This window comes from Acanthopagrus latus, chromosome 11, assembly GCF_904848185.1.
Source record: "Acanthopagrus latus isolate v.2019 chromosome 11, fAcaLat1.1, whole genome shotgun sequence".
Lineage (NCBI taxonomy): Eukaryota > Metazoa > Chordata > Actinopteri > Spariformes > Sparidae > Acanthopagrus > Acanthopagrus latus.
Window position 1 is genome coordinate 6,984,907 of NC_051049.1, and position 21,570 is coordinate 7,006,476.

Genomic DNA, 21,570 nt, shown 5'->3' on the forward strand with positions numbered 1-21,570 from the left:
TTCAGTTTTGAAGGCTTAATGAACGTGTAAGATGTAGCCCCAACTGAGTCACGTCTCCTGTAGTGGAGGATTAATAGCAGATGTAAATAGTCAGTATTAAGACTGAAGTTGGAACGCGCTTTAGCTGAAGCACCCCAGGCGGTGAGAATTGTAACTGCTGCAGCACCTGAACCCACTCAGCTGTTCATGTCTCTTCAGGTCTAATTTGTGGAGCGCAAGATCTCTCACTGTCTGAGCACAAACATGGACACTGCATTCAAGAGCACCACATATTTTGTGACCTTTTTTTTTTTTTAATAGACTGCAACAGATGTATAAGACGATCAAGATGCAGCTTTTTATATCATGCATTTTCCAAATGGTCTGCATACAACAGTATGAACTCTAAGGGCAGCTGCTGTGCAAACTGAAAGTAAGACGTGTTTGCAGTAGTGGAAAGAATACATTTGCTTTACTGAAATATTACTCATTTACAAGTAAACCTGGTATTAAAAGAAGCACAAAGTATTTCCCTCAAACACCTGAGAGTTGCAGGTCAGGGTTCAAATATTGAGTCAGATTGTGTCCTGGAAAGTGACTTTCAGTCCTGTTTACACTGACTCGAACTCTCTTTACAGAAAATGGAAATACTCAAGTGCAGTAGTCAGCCCTGGAAATCAGTGGATCGTGGATAAAAATCATGGAAACAAGACAAAAGCTCATATTTAATGATTAGGTTTTTATTTATCCAGAGAGAAGGCTGGTATGTGAGTGAACAAGAAAAAAAAATGTATAATGCACCTCTACATTAAAACATCTTCCAGGTAAATAATATATTCATTAAATAATTAAGAACAGCATTCAAATGTACCAGACAAGCAGGGGGAAAAAAAAGCTCTCTGAGGAATGAGTACAGTGACTGTTACAATGTGCCATGACAAGATTTCCAGAAAGCATTCAGATAAACGGTTTATGTCCTGCAGTCACAGCAGCAAGTAGGGCCATTCTGAAAGCACAGCGCAGCTTCAATGACAGCCACGTCCCCTCTGAGAACAGCAGCCAAATGTAGCCGAGGATGACGCTGCTTTGCGACGTGATCAACCTACGTGGACGAACACAAACCTCGGTCTCCCCCTTTATGAGGCTTCAAGCGGCGCCTATGCTGGGGTGACGTGCCAACAACAACAACAAAAAAAAAGATCACAGTGGAGAGAAGGAATGCATATGGCTTGGCTGGATCGGCGTGGTCCGACAGGAGGTGGAGGCTGCATCAGATCTCCCATGCCGACACCACCAGGTGGGCTTGTCCCCAAATGAGCCCCGACCCCCTTTTGCGGGACCACGGTCAACCACCAAGGCAGCCTTTGGGAAGTTTGTGAAGTTTGTGTGATTGGATGACGAAGGTGGAGCGGATCATTAATGACTCAGATCTGGTCTTGGCTTTCTCTCATCACATTAGCTTTATACATACATCCTATTCGGATGAACAGTGCATTACACAAAAGTACAAGGGAAAAATACTGGTTTTACACTATACATTTTCTAAAATATATACAGAGTAAAATAAGTTATGTTTCCATAATGAGTTGTAGCCAGTCTGCACCTGTGTGCAATTATATGCATTTTGTGTGTGAGCGTATACCAGAATATCCAATATATATCACACAGTCGAGAGTCTCTAAAGGCAGCTACTTATTTGGTTAAAGAGTGAGTTTTGCGTGAAGACCTGTTGAAGGGGACTCTCCTCTCAAAGCAGATCAATAAACAGATATATTTCTCTTTTTACACTCCCTGAAGGCAAACGTCTCCCACAGGGTTACATTACATGTTAAATATCCTATCATTTACAACCTAGGATGTTAGCTCTAATAAAAAATACATTTCTCAAAAAAATATTCTTGCAGTGCTTTTTCTCTTTCAAGCATGCTTTTGAAAACTTTTTTTCTTTTGTTTTTTTTAAACAACATTTTTCTGTGTTTGCTTATGAATCTTGACAGTGTATTTCCTCACACACATGACACCCCCCTCTGGGCTGTCTTACATGCTTTCAATAACACCATCCTCCAGCCCAGGGCTCAAGGAGACCACCGGTTGGGTCAGATCCGGCAAAGAGAAAACAAAAAAAACCAAAAAAATAGTTACCATCCCACTGCGTCCTCTCTTATTCTCTCGCAGGCAAACCACCACATGACTTATTGCAACTGAATTTTGCAAGTTGGCTTAGTCTGGGAAAAGATGTTAGCTTTAAGCATTCATACATGTAATAATATATATTAAGAGTCACAGTTATTCCCACACATCCTTTAGCCCTTTATAGGTGGAGTCTCTCTCGTCCTCCTCTGAAGCCCCTCACTGTCTACCCTCTCTCTACAGCTGAGGTGAGGTCTGTGTAGAGCATGGGGGGGTAGGGGGGGTATTTTTGTCCAGTCTAGTCCAGGCTTACAGCCTGCAGTACCATGGGTTCACAGTCCAGTGCTGACCATGGTGGTGAGGGGCTGACAGGCCTGCGCCTGACTCAGAGCCTCACGGATCTGCAGGTTGAGTTCCATGAGGCGGGTGCTCGCCTGAGACAGGTCCCTGCTGGGGCCCACTACGGCCAAGCAGCCCGTCTGGCCCAACGTCTGGTGACGGAAGTAGATGTGCAGAAGGGTCTGAACTGCGTTGTCTGTCTCGTTGCCAAAGATATCGTTGGGCCACAAAGACCTATAGATGAAGGACAGACCGTTTGTTTCAAACAAACATCTGTAACCTCCTCCTTCATAACCAGTTGTTTAGACTGCTGTACTTTCTTGCTTTCTGGCATCACTAAAAAATATATTTCCTACCTCCTCCAAACTCTTGATTTTAAGATTATATTTATTACTTTCAAAGCATCAGAAGATGTAAGATAGCTAACAGACCTTTAACTGCCTCAGGTCCCTTCCTGTCATTCCTGCTTATTCTATGGTCCAGATTAATACACAAAGGTGACAGAGCCTTTACAGTCTGGGCACCGGGTGCTTTGTTTTATACCTGTCTTGTCTGTTCCAGTAAATTTAACCAACAGTTTATCAATAAACTGCAACAGATTTTATTGTAGTGGGAGCAGTATTGTGACTGAAATGAACAGAGGGTTAAAATAAGTATAATCTTTGTCTTTATTTAGCCAGTGTTGTTAGTTCCACTAGCTACAGTGGGTAATCAACAGCAGCTGAATATGAAAGAGCCTGGTGACACACTGCTAATGACTGTTTTTTATATTAAATTCAAATAATAGAAATTGCGATGGTATGCATGGGACTGTAATAAAACTGCAATGACAGTGAGCACTTTTAAAAAGATTCAGGTTTCTGGCAGCTTGACATCAAATTGTCTCAGTTTTTTTAGTCAGCTGATTTACTCGATTATTAGTACTAAAAGTCAATGTTTTGCATCCCTGCTGTTGAAATTTAACGTCCAACTTACCTAAAGACTTTGACCTGTGTGATGGCAGAGCTGAAGTCTCTGGCTCTCAGAGTTTCAATCAGAGATTGGATAGCCGTCTCGGTGTTGGTCTGTGCAGTGTCTGACATACACACATCCTCTGGACCATCATTTCCTGTTTCTGCCTCCTTCAAACAGCTCTCTAAGATAGTGAGTTCTTCAGACATGTTGGTCACCTTGGAAACAGAGACACAAGTACGATTAATATCGCAGCACAAACTGCACATCACAGCACACACGGGGAGGTCAGCAGAATAAACCTACCGGCTAATTATTGAGTGGCATAGCGGACTCCGTCGCTCTATACAGTATGAGAAATTATTTAATTTCATTACTTTAATCTGATTAAAGCTCCATCAAGGTGCAGCAGAGAGAGGGATCGACTGCAGACCACACTGAGCAAAGCCTGCTTTAACCCTTCTGTCGTTAGCAGAACAAATGTCTATTTCACAAAAAAAGTGTACTGCTACTTTTTGAACAGTATTATTTTAATGTAAAAGAAAAAAAAGTATGACAAACAACTATGGAAAAGAGACAGAGAGACAACAATCTATGGGAACAGGGCGGCTGTACAATGATAAAGTGTAATGCAATTTGTTTGTTCCCGACTCTTTGACAATAGAGATGGAACAGATGCAAGCTGCTGCTGTGTCACGGGGCCTCTGAGGAAAACCAACTCCCACTAAATGTAAAATGCATCTCAGACATGATGCTTTTTTATTAGGGGTGTCAATATTCACAAAACCCAGGATTCATTTGACTTTCAAATTGAAGGTCATGTTTAAATTTAAACATTTTTTTTTTTTCAACGCTGCCATTGTTAGACTCTTAAAAAGACAGCGGTATTTTTCAACAGCTTGACTTCATCTTGGTGGCTTTTTGCAGGTTACAGTTAAAGGTTCAAATAATATTTACTAAAAATGAAGCATCCAGACTTCAACTAATAGATACCACCCCTCAGTGATTCAAGAGTAACCAACAAAGGAAGAAATTTGGTTTGTTTCAATGTTCAGGTCACAAATCTGTTAAACATATTAATAACGGCTTTCTGAAAAAGTCTTCTTCAAATCTGTTTCTTCCAGATGTGCTGAAGTTGGCAGGGGTAGAAGGAAAGAAAAAAAAACATTGGGAGAATTGCAGACTGAAATTTAAAGCTCAACTTTATCGATTTTTGATATAGGATCAAAATCACGACACCATGCATCATCTGAATGCATATCAGAAACCTCAAGTCAACAATGAATCCAGCGTGTTGTTCATCTCACCTCTGCCTCTCTCTTGATGGTGTCCACCCTGCTGATGAGCTTGCAGTAGGCCTGGAAGAGCAGCAGGAGCTGAAAGTGCAACTTATAGAGCCTGCGACATAACTCCAGCTCCTACAGAGTCAGAAACATGAAGAGAGTCAGGCACCAGGTTAACACTACATCGTGCACTGAAATGACTCTGATGATCATATGATTAGACGGATGGGTATCCTGGGTTAGAGAGGAGACGTGGTAAATGAAAGGGTTAACATGGCCGAGAGCAAAGAGTCATCCGGTGTGGGCCAGAGGTGAGTCTACCACTAGTAGAATTAGTAATGAGGTCTCAATTAGAAAACTATCCATCACCACCTCCTGTGACGCCCCCTACAGGCCTCTGGGACCAGTTCCACTGACTGGATGAACAATCCAAAGAAGTAGGTGATTACTAAAAGTTAGGACCCTAATCCAGGAAATAATAAAATGGTAATTTGAACAGATATGGGAACAATACACATGCAAAATGAAAATAATCTTGCCCTGCCAACAACAATAATATCTCCACCCATCCTCTACCAACACAGGCACCCCGTCTGAAAACATCAGCAAGTCTTTGCTGAATACACGTCTTCATCTATCTGCAGACAGAATCAAAGTGCAGTACAAAGCAGTTGAGACGGTGAATATCCAGGCTGGATGTAGCAACAGAACAACAAAGAAAACCAACATATATTGCAACGCAGGATAACGGTAAATGACGATTGGGTGGATGAGAGAGTGGAGCTGGGTTACATGACCGATCAGGACAGAGAAAGATATACAGAGGTGGGTGGGGATGGTGGCAGAGCACAGCCTGTGGTTGTCAACAGCGCAGGCATGTACAGAGACAGATGAGATGATCAGTGTTTGGTCCAGATGTCATGATTATTGAGAGGCTATAATAGGAGAACCACTTACTGCTAGATTTTCCATTTGCTAAGCAAGAAGGTGAGCAGGTCACACAAAAAAAAAAACAACAAACAAAACAGAAGGAGAGAAAGACCAAGAATTAGTGAGCTTTAACATGGCAGCAGAGACACAGTGACCTAACGGGCAAGGAGCAGTGTTTTATCATCACCCCTGAGGGCCCAAACAACACGAGCTCCCTTCAGCGGTAACAGAAAACCTTTGTTCTCTGAGAGGCTGAATAACAGCATGTATGATGAGGGAGAGAAAAAGATGTGACAGAGCTTTACAGGAGGAGGAAGGAGAGAGTGTGTCAAACAGCACATCAGTTTTAACCTGAGACAGCCTGTCTGTGGGTGGAAAACACTGAAAGAAGCTGTGAGCATGACGACCACAGATCTGTGCAGGAAACTCAAGCTTAGTCTAAAATGTCAACCTATCTAGGATGTTGAGTGAGAGACCATGCAAAGGTTCAACGCAATTTAATAGTAGAAAACTTTTATGAAATTGTCATCCCCTTCTGTTCTCTTTGACTTAACTCCTAAAATAGAGAAATACTGAGATATTTAAAATGGTATGAGTGATCTGTATGAGACTTGCTGTATAAGAAAGATCAAACACGAGTGTCGTTTAAAGTTCACCTAAAGTCACTTTCTGTCCAGCTCTGTTCTGCGTTTGATAGGGTGGCAATACATATAAATATATGTACAAAAAAACATATATAAATATATATTTTTTGTAAATACGGTTTCAATTGTCAGTATGTAAGTGGCTGTATGGAAACACGTTTTTCAGACGGACACCTAACGGTATTTTTGAAGAATAAATGCAAAACTTAGGGAGCATCATCATAAAACCAAAAGAAATAAAATATCAGTCTCCCACTTGGTTTCTGATTATTTCCACCAGGGTGAACACAGGACATGTTATTTACACAGCAGATACGCAACTCTAACAGACCAGAAACATGTTTTCACTTCTGTTTGGTAAAACTGAAAAATGAAACTGAATGGATGTATTTTTTTAATCACTTTTCAGTTCAAACAGTTTCCGAGTTATATTGATCACCACTCGTTACAAAACACTCTCGCAGCCATCACACATACTAGTGCTCATTCCTACCTGTGCATGAGTGTTGGGTCTCTGATTGCTGTCTTTATCCCCAAATGTTTTCCTGCAGTTCTCCAGCCACTACAGGGTTGGGAGAACAGAAGAGGGTGATAGACAAGATGGGAGGGAATAAAGAAAAAAACAGGATACAGGATTGGGGAGGAAAGATTAGTAACAGAGGCCATACAAGTGCTTTCATTTTTCCTCTGGACGTCTGCATCTACATTTGTGTGCGTATATAATAAAGGTTGGTCAGGGAGGAGATTTAATAAGTGTGTTGTACTTAGCGAATTAAAGAAAGCCTGTTCCAGAGCACGGGATAGTATCTGGCCCTCCAGGGACTATTGCCGTCTCATTCAATTAGCGCCCCTGCATCCCAGAACCCTTTGCAATCTCATCTCTCGTCTTCATTCCCCTCCCCCATGGTGCCTCCTCCCACCCTCCTCACAGCTTCTCCTGCCTGGCCTTCTCTAACTGATTTAGGAGCGTTGAGAGTTATATTTATCCCCTCAGCGGGGGATGTCAGTAGTGATGCAGACACTAACGGCAGCTAAATCTACTCATATCCAGAACTGATGGGACAGACTGGGGCTTATCTTGAGGAGCATCAGCTATTTGTCTTCATGTCCTTTCGGCCATCCACAGTGCCACGGCATAGGGATGGAGGGCAATTTAAACAAGCTTCCTCTCTTTAGATGAGAAGCCATTATGAGACAGTTCCTCACACAAACATATCTCCTGACGCAGCAACTTAAACTGCAGTTGTGGCGGTCTTGAGACTCCTGGAGGATGTGAGGCAACCCATCCCGATGGAGAGAGAGGTTCAAAGAGAATAGAAAATTAGATGCTTGAGTGTGGAAGATATGTGATGACTTACAAGCTCTGCTGCTTCTCTCTTTGCGTTGTAGGTGTCCAGGTGTTCCTGCAACTCCAGCACACTAAACTTCAGAGTCTCCAACAGTCCACAAGAGACCAGCTACAACAGCAAGACAGGACACCACATACATTAACCCACAACACCAGCCAGTACATACACAGTACATGACACAAAAATATCTACAGCAGGACACACATACACATTAAGGAACATGCAGCACTATTTTTTCAAAATAAACACATGTTAAACACATCATCATTTGAGCTCTATCAGTAAGCAAACATGCTGAACGGCCTCACCGTCTCTGCATCAAGCAGCACAGTGGGGCACTGCGAGCGAGACGTCATGACCTCCAGGGAGCTGAGGAACTGGTTGCCCATTCGCTGGAGCCTTTCTCCGAGAAAGCGAACAGATGAATGCGTGATGGAGCCAAATTTCCTCTGAATGCTCTGTAATAAACAAGGACATGGATTCATAAAAAGGACAGATAAAATCTTGGTGAGAAAGCTCGCTGGTAAACAAGACTGTCGATGCAACAGATAAAACAAGCCCAGCCGACCAGAAATGCAAAAATATATATAAATATATTTAAAAAAAAAACAAAAACAAAAAAAACACAGGACGGTGTTTACCTGAAATAGTCGTGAGAACACGTGGAACGTGTAAACAGCAGAGGACCCATCTGTATCCGACAACATCTGGTTGACATGGCAACGCCAAGCATCCTCCTCATTGTCATAGGCAACAGGCTGGAATGCAGCCAGGATAGCAGAGAGGAAGGGCGAAGGGGGCGGAGAGGCCTGGATCTCTGGGAAGCAGTCTGCGTCACCTTCATCTTGACTGAAACACACGCGGGGGCCAATAAGCTACAATCCGACATGTTCTACACTCCCCTCAGTCTTCACTGAAGGACAAATGTAAACACACACGCATGCTCAGCCTCACTCGCTGCAAGTAAACAACCTCACATCTCAGGATCTCTGCCCCCCTTGCTGCAGTTTTTGCTGCAGTATATTGAGAGGTCTAATCTGCTGCAGTGCTCTAGCATAACAACAACATATGAGCTATTAGCATTTTAGCATATTGCAAATATCCCTCTCTCTCTCTCTCTCTCTCTCTCCTCCACACACACATACAGATACTCACAGGCCTGTCGGACCAAACAGCCTAAAGAAGCAGACAGAATATAAGTATCTGAAGCCTGCGCTGCCGAGCGCTGCAGCGGACACAGTCTCTGTCCTCATCCTCACCCCAACTACCGCTTCTCTTCCCCTCACTCTCTCCCCTCGTCTGTAGCTCGGCTGTGCTGTAACTGCTAACAGCACTAGCGCACTGCACTCCCATCCCACACAGGACTGCAGAGAGCTCTACAGGAGCTGGGCAGCTACACACATACACACATACACACACGTACACACACACATGCTCACTTCTGCAAAACAGAGCCAGCTCCCAACCTCACAGAGGTAGAGCGTTGCTGAGTTGTTTTTATCCGGCTCTCTCCCACTCACATAAATCCCCTTACTGTACGCAGTGAAACACTAAACTGTTTAGTGACCTGCTGTTTTCAGACAATCACTCGGAGTACACCCCACTCACACACCTGCCTATCAATCATGCAAGGCTTAGCTAAGTGAAAGACCTTCAGCAGAGTGATCTATTCTAGGAAGTGTGCGTGTGTGTGTGTGCATGTGCGTTTGTTCAGCATTGCATCTTCATATTGTCTCAGTGTGGTCTAAAACCCTGACTTTACAGCCGTCCTCCAGCCAGTGTTGGCCCACCTTGAAGAGGAAATGTTTAAACGTGGATTGGAGCCAGCCCACTCTGGCCCTCCTTCATAGTTCCAGCCCACATGGGAGCCTCGCCAGTGAATAAATTATCCATCATACCCTCTCTTATGTCTTCATCTCAGAGAAACTAGTTCAGCTACGTACTGTTAACCATATACCTTCAAAAGCAGCCAAATGCTCTCTCCTGTTTTTGACCTTTAATCACAGTAAAAACTTTGAAAATGAGCATTTAAAGCTTCTGAACAGTTCCAGTGAGGGTTTCGCTCACAGAGATTGTTAGCAGAGATAGTGTTGCCTTTTAAAAACTGCATCGTGCTGGCTTGATTAGTCTCCTCTGGAGCTGCAACTAATAATTATTTTCATTGTCAGTTTATCGATCGTAATCACATTAGTGATTCTCAAAGCCCAAGATGACGTCCTCAGTCTTATTTTGTCCCCAAACCAAACCAAGAGATATTCAACTCACTCATCATCAAAATGTTTGCCAAAAAATTGACAATCAACTAAGCTAACTAAGCCAATAACAGATGTGATCAATCAATCAATCACACTCTGGAACCCGCAGAGCTGAAACAACAGATCTCTCATCTGGCTGCAAAGTTATTAAATGACAGACAAAACAGCTGCCTTACCCATTAAATATGTGGCCTATGTGTGATGTAGCACCACTTTGTAGGGTTTTCTAGAACCTCTGATATGTTCTGTAAGGAAATGTTTACCATTTTTCCTCACATCTGAATTGTTAAGTGATCTTGTATAATCTTGTGTTATAAAAAAAAAAAAACACCCCAGCGACCAGGATGAATGTGTTCTTCAGGTTACAGATATGAGATTGTTGTGACAGGTCACTTATGGGGGGATCTGGACATGACATACATTTTCAGATTCTCTGTACACTTCTTAACAGTCCACTTACCTGGACATGCCAGAGTAGTCGGCCTCCTCTTCCTCACAGCGCTCATCCAGCTCCTTCAGGGCCTGCGTCACGTCTTCCTCCCACATAGAGCCGCAGGTGCTGTCCGGGTCTGGATCTGGCTTCGTCTCCGGTGGCATGGCCAGGGGCAGAGCTAGAGGCAGGACTGTTTGGGGCTCCTCCTCACAGAGGGACCCCGGTGGAGTGTCTATGGCCGGCGGGGGAGGGGGGGCAGGGTCCAGGTCTTCCTGAGTGTCCTGGGTCTCCTGGGGTTCCTGAGCATCCTGAGTGTCCTGCGAATCTGGGAGTTCACACAGTTCCTGCGGGTCAGAGGGCAGCGGGGGGGCGCTGCAAAACCCCGTGTCCTCGCTCACACTGCTGCTCAGCTCGTCCGCTGCAGTCATGCTTACAGCATCCTGCGAGACAAGCCAGAGTGGGGTGCTTAGGTGCAGAGTGGCAGATGAAGACATACAAACACTAAAGCCCGACCGATACTTCATTTTTGGGGCCGATGCCAATATCTGGGAGTATGGGCCGCTAGAAAGACATTTTTTTGCAATGATCCTTCAAATGGTATTAGACAGAAGACCTCTCTGGGGATTTTATAATCATAACATACACCAATATTTTTTTTCTGCATGATGTTCTGTAAAAAAACAAAACTAAAAAAACGCAGATCGATGTATCGGTCGAGCTCTAATAAAAACACGTTGTAAATCAAAATTATCTTTTTTCCAACAGTTAGATTGCCTGACTGTCATGACAACTGCTGCACTTATCAATTCGAGAACATAGATCCACTGCTGAACCTCTTTTATTGGCTGAATTAAGACTTCTATGGCCTATACTTGAGAACATGTATTAGCTTCAATTATACACGAGGGACGTTCAAGTCAGCGCTTTTTACGATGTTCACTTCCTTGGAGATGGCTCTTCATGTCACTCTATAGGCCTACGTCTCTCATGAGAAATTAAAGAAAAAGGATCAATAAACAGCAGCCAATATCAATCTATCACTGAAACGCCATTAAAATCTCAACCTCATTGCTAATAAAACAGCACTGTCGTGAGCGACAACAGGACAGCGGAAGAATGAGATGTACCGTACACACTCTGACGCACCTTACATCAGAGTGGACTGATTTATGACCTGCACTCGTAACTACACATAAATGATCGACTGTGTTAGCGGCATAACAAATTCACCAAACAGCAGTGATCAATGATGGGCAAACACACTAAGTGAGGCTACGGTTTTTATAACCCACAACTGAATATATTTAGATTTAATCACATTAGCACAAAACAGAGGAATCTCCTCTCTTACACAAAGTAACCAAGTAGACGTAAAGCTTGTGCAGCTCCAATTAAGAGCACTTGTTTGTTTTTTTTGTCTTGCTTTCCTAATTTTTTATCTAAAAGTCTAATGCATTGGGAACGTTGAGTGTGGCAGAAAGCCAGTACATCACAGAGACAGCAGCTATATTACAGAAAGCTTTTAGAAGTGGTCGTGGCCATCCTGGAGGGAATGAGTAAGAGTATTGATGGTTTTATCTAGGGCTCATTACACTAAGAGCTGGGGCTGTGATGGGGGAGATGTCCTTGGGATGATATTGAGACCGTTGGCTAGAGCGAGTTCTTGGAAAGTTGGTGCTGGCGACCGCCTACTTACGATAAAAACGTACGAGCTATTGAAGGTAAAAGATTGAGACCATGTGAGTGAAATCCTTTTACTTGAAGCAACAACAAAACATACTCACCATTGTTAGTATAAGTGAAATATGTCAGTAGCAGTGGTAGCAAAGCTTTTCATCACATGGCATGTTAATATTGTAGCAAACAGAAAGGGTTCCATTGGCTAAAGCACCACTGGATTTAACTGAACTGCATTAAGTTAACACACCACGTGTAATGGACTCATACTCACACATGCTTCTGCCGAAGGTAAAGCAGCTGGGGTCCATTTCACAAGTTTTTTATGGAGGGTTTTAGTTGAAAGGGTCAGTTGCTGCGTTATTGGAGATGAGCAGTAACAGCTAACCTGAGGTGAGCTCTTGTTTTCATCTCCACCCAAATCACATGAGGAAGCAAGCCCCCACATCCCAGCAAGCCCCACCACAGAGGTAATAACCACATATAGTATTAAAAGGGAGCAAGGGCGTGCCTTAAGCACCCACACCCAGAGCAAAGCAACAGAGCAAGCGCTGGTAGAGGGAGTTAGAAGGAGCTGAACTGAGAATGGGCAGACACAGTCACAATCAGCATTTTTACCCCATCCCAAAACTCCCAGAAGGTAGCTGATCCTTCATCTTAATGACAGATAAAAAGAAAAGCAGAGCAGAAGCAGACAAAGGTTGAACAGAAAGGAAAAAAATAGACAAGCTAGAAAGCACCCGAGCACCACAGTTTATTGCTGCTCCCGATTGATCGCACCTCAGGCAGCTGGCTGCTGGCGCTGTCTGAGTGGGCCATCTCCAAAACGGGGCTATCCATACGAGGAAGGGAGGGCAGAGAAGGCAGGACAGTGGCCTCCTCGGTCAGCGCGCTGCTGGAGGATTCTTGAGACTGCTGCAAAGAGTCCACATGGTTGGATGCGGTATCGTCTGTGGCAGAGTCACTATTGAGCTGGAGAAGAAACACATAAGGACTGGTTACAAATCTCTGTAGATACACAGTATAATCACTAAACAGATTGCATTATATGTCATCAGCTAAGGGCTACGGCTGTCACTATATCAACACAGAGACTGGACAAAAGTACTTTAGAACAATCTCTACAAATTCTTACAATGGAAACTTTACTAACACTTCCTGTAAAACCCATGTCCAGAATGCATTATGAACACACTTATAATGCACCTATAGTGTCATATTGCCATAGTTATAAGCACTCGTGAATATTCATCATTCTTCACAACAACCATCCTAACACATTCTCAAACCAACGTCTCTCATACATTATAGATATATCATAGCAAGATGTATTTAATATGTTAATGCATGTTAAAAAAGTTTAAGTCTTGGACTGACTTCATCCATTTTTCACGTCACTTCAAAAACAATGAACATTTCTCTTGGCTTATTACAAGTTTGTAATGTATAACCTCTGCTTGGGTGCTGGGTACAATCTTAATTAATATCTACACATGTAATTTGCATTTTTGTCGCCAATAAGGCAATCTGATCACACACAAGTCAACGAAAAACCCCAAAGTAAAGACAAAAAACAAAAACAAAAAACAAAAAAAACAACACAAAATCTGTAGCATTTATAAAGCAATGATACTGGACTTCATGAAATGCTCTATATCGTATGATTGCTGTAATGAAGCATGCATAATAAATCATCATTGCATATCAGTGCAGACACACTGTAAAACATTCAATGCTGCATTATAGACATCGGTGTCATGATGAGTTATCGTATGTTCATAATGTGTTATAATGCATTATAGACATGGGCTTTATAGAAAGTATTGACAAACATGTTTTCCCATAATATATTGTTGACACTTTAGATGACCTTACATGTGGGTTCAACATATCTTACTGATGTGCAGGGTTTAATATGCTAATATATAGTTTGGTAGGAAGTTTAGAATCAATGGGCCACTTTAGTCATTAAATGCTTGTACATCAAATTCACTTTCACATTAATAAGTCTTAACACTATTTGCAGTATCAAAAGGTTTTAACAGTAATTTGTGTTTCTTATTATTTATATTATATATATCTGAACAATAAATATAAAACACTATCATGTTTGTGTATCAAGCAGGGCATGTTTAGTCATTTTAGTCCATTCAACAAATTCAGCCTTTAAAAAACTGCTTCAGGCAAAAAGTAACATCATGCCAACATCATGACTTTTAATTATATATATCACATTAGACTCTTTTAAAATTCTGTTTAGGCACACACATAAATGCTGCATGCTCATTTTCTAGTGGTACAGAGTAATACTGAACGACTACAAACACTTGGGTGACAAATATCTTCCATAGGCAAAAGCTCATTCTCTCACCGTGCACTACCAAGATCAAGAAGAGCAGAAGAAGAGAGAAAGAAACCATTAGAGGTAAAGAATTGTGTTTAGGTTATGGCATTATTATTGGGAGCTGTGGATAAGACCTTGCTTGCAAAGCAAAATACAGCAAAGAAGAGTTAGAGAGAAGCAGCCTCACTGTTAACAAATGCAAAGGAACATGCTGATATTCTGAATTAATTTAAAAAAAAAATCTAAAATTTCTCTTCTCAACTTGCTTATACAATTGGCAGTTATCAATGATTTATCTTGAGAAATAATTTGAATCTTCCTAAACTGTACTTACCAGTTAAAAAAAAAAAAATCTAATATGAGGAGGGACTATAGCATTAATCTAGCAGTCAGAGGTAGAGGGGACTGGGCTGAGGCTGAAGAGGGGAATCTACCACCAGCGAAGAAGCAAGCATCTAGCCCATGTCCACACTGGCAGCAGGTCCAGCTCAGTACGCGCACACACACACACGCACACCATGCCAGCGGAAGGCTGTGTGAGGAGCATGGTGGGGTGGATTGAGGGAGGTGGAGGAGGGGGGACCCTGACTAGAGTGAGACTTACAAGGCCAGAGCGGGTGAGAATCTGGCTAGCGCTCAGTACCTCCTCCTCAGACGATTCGTCCGTGTCCTCGTGGTTGGTGAGGTTGAGGCTCGGCGTGCTGCCCGTGTACTGGCACTCCTGCAAAGACGGCGTGTCCCCCTTGTCCATACTCTCCAGGGAGCGGCGACGCACCCCCCAGTTGAAGTTATCCATGCTCTCCCCCTGCAGGACGACCAAGAAAACAGCAGTGAGACACACGACAGAAGAGGCGAGGGGAGATTTTTACAAATCAAGGATACGAAGCACAAGAAAAACACATACTTGGGGGAAAAAATGACAGACATTAAGGCATGGGTGAGATGATTTTTTTCATTTTAGGATGGTGATGATGGAATGGTCTAAAACTATTTAAAAAATAAAGGGTTCACAACCACAGTAGCCACAAATTGAAATCAAAGCACTACAGCTCTTTATTAGGCGACAACATAGAACGACACCAGGGCACTGCAGAGAACTGAGTCTCTAAAAAGCTTTCAGGCCCAAAGACTTACCTGCAACTCCTTGTGGCAAGAGAAGAGAAGGAATATGTATGTTAGTAGACTTAAGACAGTTACAAAGGACAGAAATGTTTCTAACGATAGGAGTCAGGATAAATAAGACGCAAGTTGGACAAACAAAACACTGATGTTGTTAATCTGGAACAAAACAACTAAATGGTACAAAAGTAGTGATGGGAATTGACTGCAGGGATCCTGATGCAAGTACTGCTGAACAAAAACACTATACATTTGAAAAATGTGGTTTTTGTAGTTATATTGTCTATACACATACTAACCTTACTGTGTGTGTCTAATTCCCTGTAATTTCTCACCTCAGCATCCTCTAACTCCACATCTAAGAAGTCAAAGTCCTTGAAGACACCAAACTGCTGCTCACTTCCCGTATCCTCTCCCTGCACCTCCTCTTCTCTGACCACCTCCTCCACTGTGGGGATAAGACTGGTCTGCTGGTCTGCAGAGTCCAGATCCTCATTGGATGAGAATACCACCTGCACCAGAGAGGAAAGGAAGACACTCTTTGTTATTCAACAGTAAAACACTAATGATGTATGTACATACAAAAACATTCCAACTAACACAAAAATCAATCAAACTCAACGACAACAAAAAGACAACACGATAATAAGTGCTGTGTTCTTAACAGTGGATTTACAGAGACCTTGTCAGAGGCTTTAGAGTAGGAGAGGAGTCTTACAGATGGATTCTTGGGAATGCCAGACTCCGGGCCACATAAAGACAGAACATTCATCAGCCTCTCTCTGGTTCGTCTCTGTAACAGGAACACATAAACATCATGAGAGTCTCAGAGTGTTTAACAACATATGACACACTCTGTGCTCCCTGACACCAGGAACATGAGAAACAAGTAATGTTCAATTATCGTCTTTATTTTCACTCTTTAACTCCTTAAAAATTTGGTGCACCTTTGGTGTTTCCATTATATTCTACATTGAAGACATTTGTGTGTAAATCAATGTGTTTATTTGCTTGGGTAAATTTGAAATACAAAGCAACAGATATTCTGCCGAAAAGAAAACATACATGTGTATGTGCACTGCTGTACTGCTTTTTTAAGTATAGTTTCAAGCAACAGACATAAAGATGGATCAAATCTGGATCGTTCTTTTAACAACCTCATCTTCTTCTGTAATGGTATACAGGCTCCTGAGTGGAGAATTAGCACCACCTATTGCTGCTTTTTTCTAGAACCAAACAGTAATATTCACACAAACAGTAGTATATGGAAAAGATACTCAATTCTTGTGCAGATTTTCATAAATTCAGTTCAAATATGTGCTACATTTTGATTTAAAATCATCTTCTGATACCTGGTTTGAATCAGTGTTGCCCATGTGTCTGTTTGAGTCCCCTACCTGAGAGAGCTGAGGCCTCTTCCAGCTTACTGGCACTAAACCATTGGAGTTGGAGCCTGATGATGTGGAGGAGGTACTCCTAGTCACAGCGATCACCTGTGGCTTTCCATTCCGACCCGCTGCTGTTCGCTGGTCACCATATTTATGCCCTATGATTGGTGTCTACAGAGTCAAATAATCCCAGTTAGCAATACAAAACTACAGAGCATATCCGGTGCAAGTGTAAAATACTGAAGGAAGTGTAGTGAGGAAAAACTGGAGTGGGAGGACACTGACCTCTGAGATGTCAAAGTGGAAGTCCAGGGTTTTTCCAGGCAGCTCCTTCGAGGAGTTGTTGAATATGCGCGTAAAGGCGATTTCTGGAGAGCCGCAGGATTCAGAGCTATAAGAGCGCTGAACATCATCTGGAACAACTAGGCTGGCTGATCGAGACACAACCAACTTCAGAATGTTTTGGGCCTCCTTCCAATGTGGGCTCTGAAGAAAGAAAAAAAAAGCACAGAAATATAACGATCTCACTGTGAAACATCAGGCTGTGTGGGTGTTTCTAAAGAATACATGAATGTGAATGGACATAACTTTCCCTCAGAAGGCCAAAGCATTCCTGACTACCCACAGCAGCTATAGACTCAATCTCTTAAGCCATTTGTTTTTTGTGCCATGTTCTACAATGTCTGGCATGGGTTAATGTCAGGGAGGGAACCATAAAAGGATGTCAAACAAATACAACTCACTGTACTGTATATGCACAAACACAATGCAACACTAGTAGTAAAGCCAGTACAGAATCAGCCCAAGGCAGTAACATAATAACAGCTGTCAGATTCAGCTGTGAGTGAGATGCACAAAGGGTCCTGGGTCAGGCCTAGTAAAAGGCTTCCATAAAGAGCTGTAGCTGCATTAAAAAGGCCTCTTAACACTGAACCTGTAATGTATGTTATTCTTTATTATCATCTAGTGTGCTTCTATTTAAAGACCAGGCCATCCCAGCATTCACATACAGTCTGTATATAAAAATAGGATGTGCCCAGTAAGAACATACTACTTCATTTTGTTATAAATATGGCAAACCACATACAAGTGGTGCACTAGTGACACACTACTGCAGACACAGAAGGTTCCTGGTAATGTTAATTGTAGAAAATAGCACAATAAGTAATGTAATGAATAGTAAGAAATACAATAAAATAACTGTTTCAAAATAATTTTGTCGTGAATGGTGTCTCTCTCAGCCTCTCCGCCTACCTATCACTTGTTTCTGCACTCTGCAACTTAAGTGAGAGGGTAGGATCAAAGCGTTATATACATGTTTACTTCAATATCTGAGTTTTTAACGTTGTTATGATGCAATGAGTTTTGTAGTCGGTGCATACATTATGTCTAATAAATTGTTACATGCCTGGCATTTGTATTTTACAACAACTACATGTGCACATTTTGAAAAGCATCAGATGTCTGCTTCTGCCAGTGGGGCATCACAGTAAGAGTGGCTATAATAATATGTTAATTCCACTTCAGAAAATACCAATAATCTCTTCAATCAGGAAAAAGAACCAGTAGCTTTCACAGCACTGACTGTGATACTTGATGAAAAATACACAGGAAATGTGGTGATCGCTCACCTGAACATATTTGCCAATGATCTTCATGATCTCCAGGTTGAACTGTTTGACGGGGGCTGCTGATAGGTCGATATGACTCAGCAGGCTGTAGATGATCTGCAACAGGGACTGCTGCATGCTGGGAAGGCCCTTCTCTAGCAACTGAGAGAGATAAAGAAACACATATTACTGGTTTAATCTCAGCGTATTATGCTGACAGAAAAAAGTCAGATCTTTATCTCGCCTACCTCAGCCAAGTAAGTCACCAGGTTCAAGGTTATCTCGGCAAAGGCATCGTGGAGATAGCGACAGACCACGTTGATCCAGTTGGTACAGTCGCGAGAGTAACTGTGCGTGCTGTACAGGCTCATCATGTGGGCCAGGTTGGACAGCGTTGCCGACTTCTCGTCAGCGCACACCTTGGCTATCTTATCAGCCGTCTCCTTACAGAAAGGAGTGGGGCTGTCAAAGTGCTGGATGAGATGTGGTAGTAGGCACAGGATGTTCAAAGGAAAACCTTCAGGCAGGAAAACAGTGAAGACATGAAATCAAAAAGTAGTAAAGCAGAAACAAGCTATACATTTCTGATATCAATACATTGAAAGATGAAAAGAAGAAAAGTTAGTGTCGAAATGAGCACGAGGAGAGCAAGAAAAGCTTTTATGAAACTGCAGTGTATAGGGATTATTGCACTGGATCATTGGCACACAAATTACATGTTTCAAACTATGGAATGAAAAACAAAACTTTCTCTTCTTCTAAAAACAACCAAAAAGCAGATCTAGAGCTTCATCAATTAGCAGCTTAATTGATTAGTTGAGCAAAAGAAAATTAACTGCCAAGTAATAATTAAAATATTCCAGAGTTTCAACCATAATCAAAATAAATGACAAAGTCAGCAGAACGCACATTCAGTCCTACACACTGACCTGCCACTTGTGAAGGGTCTATCAGTGTATGCCTGGAGACACTGATGAGCTTGCTCAGCAGGTGGATGGTGAGCTCCTGAGTAGAAGCAGAGGTGAAGCCCTTCAGGAAGAGCTGCAGCAGGCCGGGAAAGCTGTACCACTTCAGCTTGGCCTGGACCTTCTCCAGCCGTTCTCTGCTGTCCACTCGGTCCAGCGGCAGCTGGCCCAGCAACTTGTTGAGCAGCCGCAGGGCCAGCAAGTACTCAAACTCATAGTCCGACTCGAGCAGTGAGGCGGCGATCCAGAAAACGGTGGCCATCAGGTTTGCTGGGTCCACGGGGGGGATGGCGTCTCCTCCTGGACCCCCTCCGCCACCTAGCGATGATAAGCTCCGCGTGCGCGCCAGATTTCCATGGCTGCCACCAAGTCGGTCGGCTACATCGAGGGTGTTGCTCCTACGCCGGTCGTTTTTTTGTCCACCCATCAGACTGGCGCGTAGAGAGTTGCTGCGGGTGTGGGCATAATGGTACAGACCACTGCTGTTCAGGTTCAGCTGGCCTGTGCTCTTCCTGTTAGCAGCCAACTTGGGCCCCAAGAGGTGATCACGGCTCGGGGTTCTGTAAAAAGAAACAGGACTTTTGTAAAGGGCATATCAGGTAGTATTAATCAATACAACGAGTCACACATAATGGCATCAGTATAGGACTTACTGTGCTAAGGCAGTGAGGAGGTCATAGTTTTTGACTGTGTCTGCTAACGTGTCAATGCCTGATTCCAGTGTCAGGAGCAGTTCAATGACAAAACCCTGAGGAGAAAAAACACTAGTCAGTAAGAAACTGAACCGTTTGGATACCAGTGAGTTAGAATATCATACTAGTGCAACATCTAAATCTTAATCCACATAGTAATCGTACTTGTACCTATAACCCTAACCCTGTCGCAGTTATAGACAGCATTAACCACTAACAGATCTATGTATTTAGATCAGAAAGTATAACCAACTGTGCTGTTAATGTAACAGTGACTGATTTTTCAACAGGTCGAGCAATACTGTAGAGATTAATTGAGTGTATAGGCTAGCTGAGTGTTACACAACACAAGCCTATCAGCACAGTCTGGTATTTTGTGATTAAATCAATGCGTTACAGGAGCATGTAGTTGTTTCATGTTCTGACCTGAGCCTCCTCTCCTGGGTCTCCCACTGTTTCCACCAGCCGAGAAAGAATGTCTGACAACAAGGCTGGAGTCAAAGGTTGCTTCAGTGCCCTGAAAATCTGGAATGAGCGACCAGCGTAGTGGCGAGATGAGCAAGACAGCGCCGTCTGAAGGGCCACATCACTCAGCAGCGACTCGAGCTGGAAACCTGAGAGGATGCATACACATATTTATCAATATATCATATCTATGGCTGTCAAAATCACACTGTGTTTCTAAGATGAAAACAGTCAAATGAAGTAACAAATTATTTAATCACCTGTCTGGGAGTGTTTGAAGACAGTCACAACATGTCTGACAAAAACACTCAGCTGGTCAGCGCTCTTAATGTTTGGGTTTTTAGGCGACACATCCTCATGGTTCCAGAGCGGGCCCCGCTTTCTACAGGGAAAGAAGCAAACACACATCAGGCAATGTGACTAGATGTTAAATACATATCTGAATAACACCGCAAAACGTCAGTTGTTATCACACATAATACACCAACCCCAAAATCAAACCCATGCACCATAAAAATACCCAGTCCTGTCAGACACTGCTGGAAGCATGAAAGCAAATGATTGAACATAATGAGTAACATGGTTACACATATATGAATGTATTGTTTTGGGAAAAATACCTATCATAATGAAACAGTGTTGTCTCACCTTGAGGTAATGAACTCGATGAGAGCTTTAACCTTCTCGTCCTGTTCAGCAGTGACATCTACCTCGCTGAGGAGTGAGGGAGAGAGGTGGGACAGAGCAGATCCTCCTGCCCCGAGACTTATACTGGACGATGTCGAGCTTGAGCTGAGACCAGAGTCTGTCATGGGTGATGGCTGACAATCTGGCAACAACTCCTGCACTCCTGTAGGAACAATGGACATGCAAATATTGATCTGCGTGAAACCATCTCAAGAAATACTACTTCATATAATTTGAACGTTGCTGCCAACCAGTGTCCTTCAGTAATATAAATAATGAGCATGGGCAATATTTCTGTTACTGTTCCTCCATTTACTCTTTCGATCTGAG

At 42.7% G+C, this 21,570-nt stretch overlaps 1 protein-coding gene across 12 annotated transcripts in view; it reads right to left on the bottom strand.

Moving 5' to 3' along the window:
- Positions 1–698: 698 nt before the first annotated feature.
- fryl (furry homolog, like) overlaps positions 699–21,570 on the bottom strand; it is a 68,209-nt gene continuing 47,337 nt past the window's right edge. For 6 of the 12 annotated variants that reach the window (XM_037113767.1, XM_037113768.1, XM_037113761.1 and 3 more), the window contains 22 exons: positions 21,202–21,403; positions 20,814–20,935; positions 20,515–20,702; positions 20,050–20,144; positions 19,361–19,956; positions 18,680–18,948; positions 18,453–18,593; positions 17,107–17,307; positions 16,831–16,992; positions 16,116–16,226; positions 15,769–15,945; positions 14,919–15,119; positions 12,751–12,942; positions 10,321–10,733; positions 8,247–8,454; positions 7,914–8,063; positions 7,615–7,713; positions 6,750–6,818; positions 5,640–5,657; positions 4,707–4,817; positions 3,424–3,617; positions 699–2,682 (listed from right to left, as the gene is read on the bottom strand). In XM_037113767.1, coding sequence (XP_036969662.1) covers positions 2,442–2,682; positions 3,424–3,617; positions 4,707–4,817; positions 5,640–5,657; positions 6,750–6,818; positions 7,615–7,713; positions 7,914–8,063; positions 8,247–8,454; positions 10,321–10,733; positions 12,751–12,942; positions 14,919–15,119; positions 15,769–15,945; positions 16,116–16,226; positions 16,831–16,992; positions 17,107–17,307; positions 18,453–18,593; positions 18,680–18,948; positions 19,361–19,956; positions 20,050–20,144; positions 20,515–20,702; positions 20,814–20,935; positions 21,202–21,403 — 4,160 coding nt within the window. In that variant the 3' untranslated portion in view covers positions 699–2,441. The remainder of the gene's footprint in view (positions 2,683–3,423; positions 3,618–4,706; positions 4,818–5,639; positions 5,658–6,749; positions 6,819–7,614; positions 7,714–7,913; positions 8,064–8,246; positions 8,455–10,320; positions 10,734–12,750; positions 12,943–14,918; positions 15,120–15,768; positions 15,946–16,115; positions 16,227–16,830; positions 16,993–17,106; positions 17,308–18,452; positions 18,594–18,679; positions 18,949–19,360; positions 19,957–20,049; positions 20,145–20,514; positions 20,703–20,813; positions 20,936–21,201; positions 21,404–21,570) is intronic. The other 6 variants (XM_037113759.1, XM_037113764.1, XM_037113762.1 and 3 more) reach the window with 4 other exon arrangements.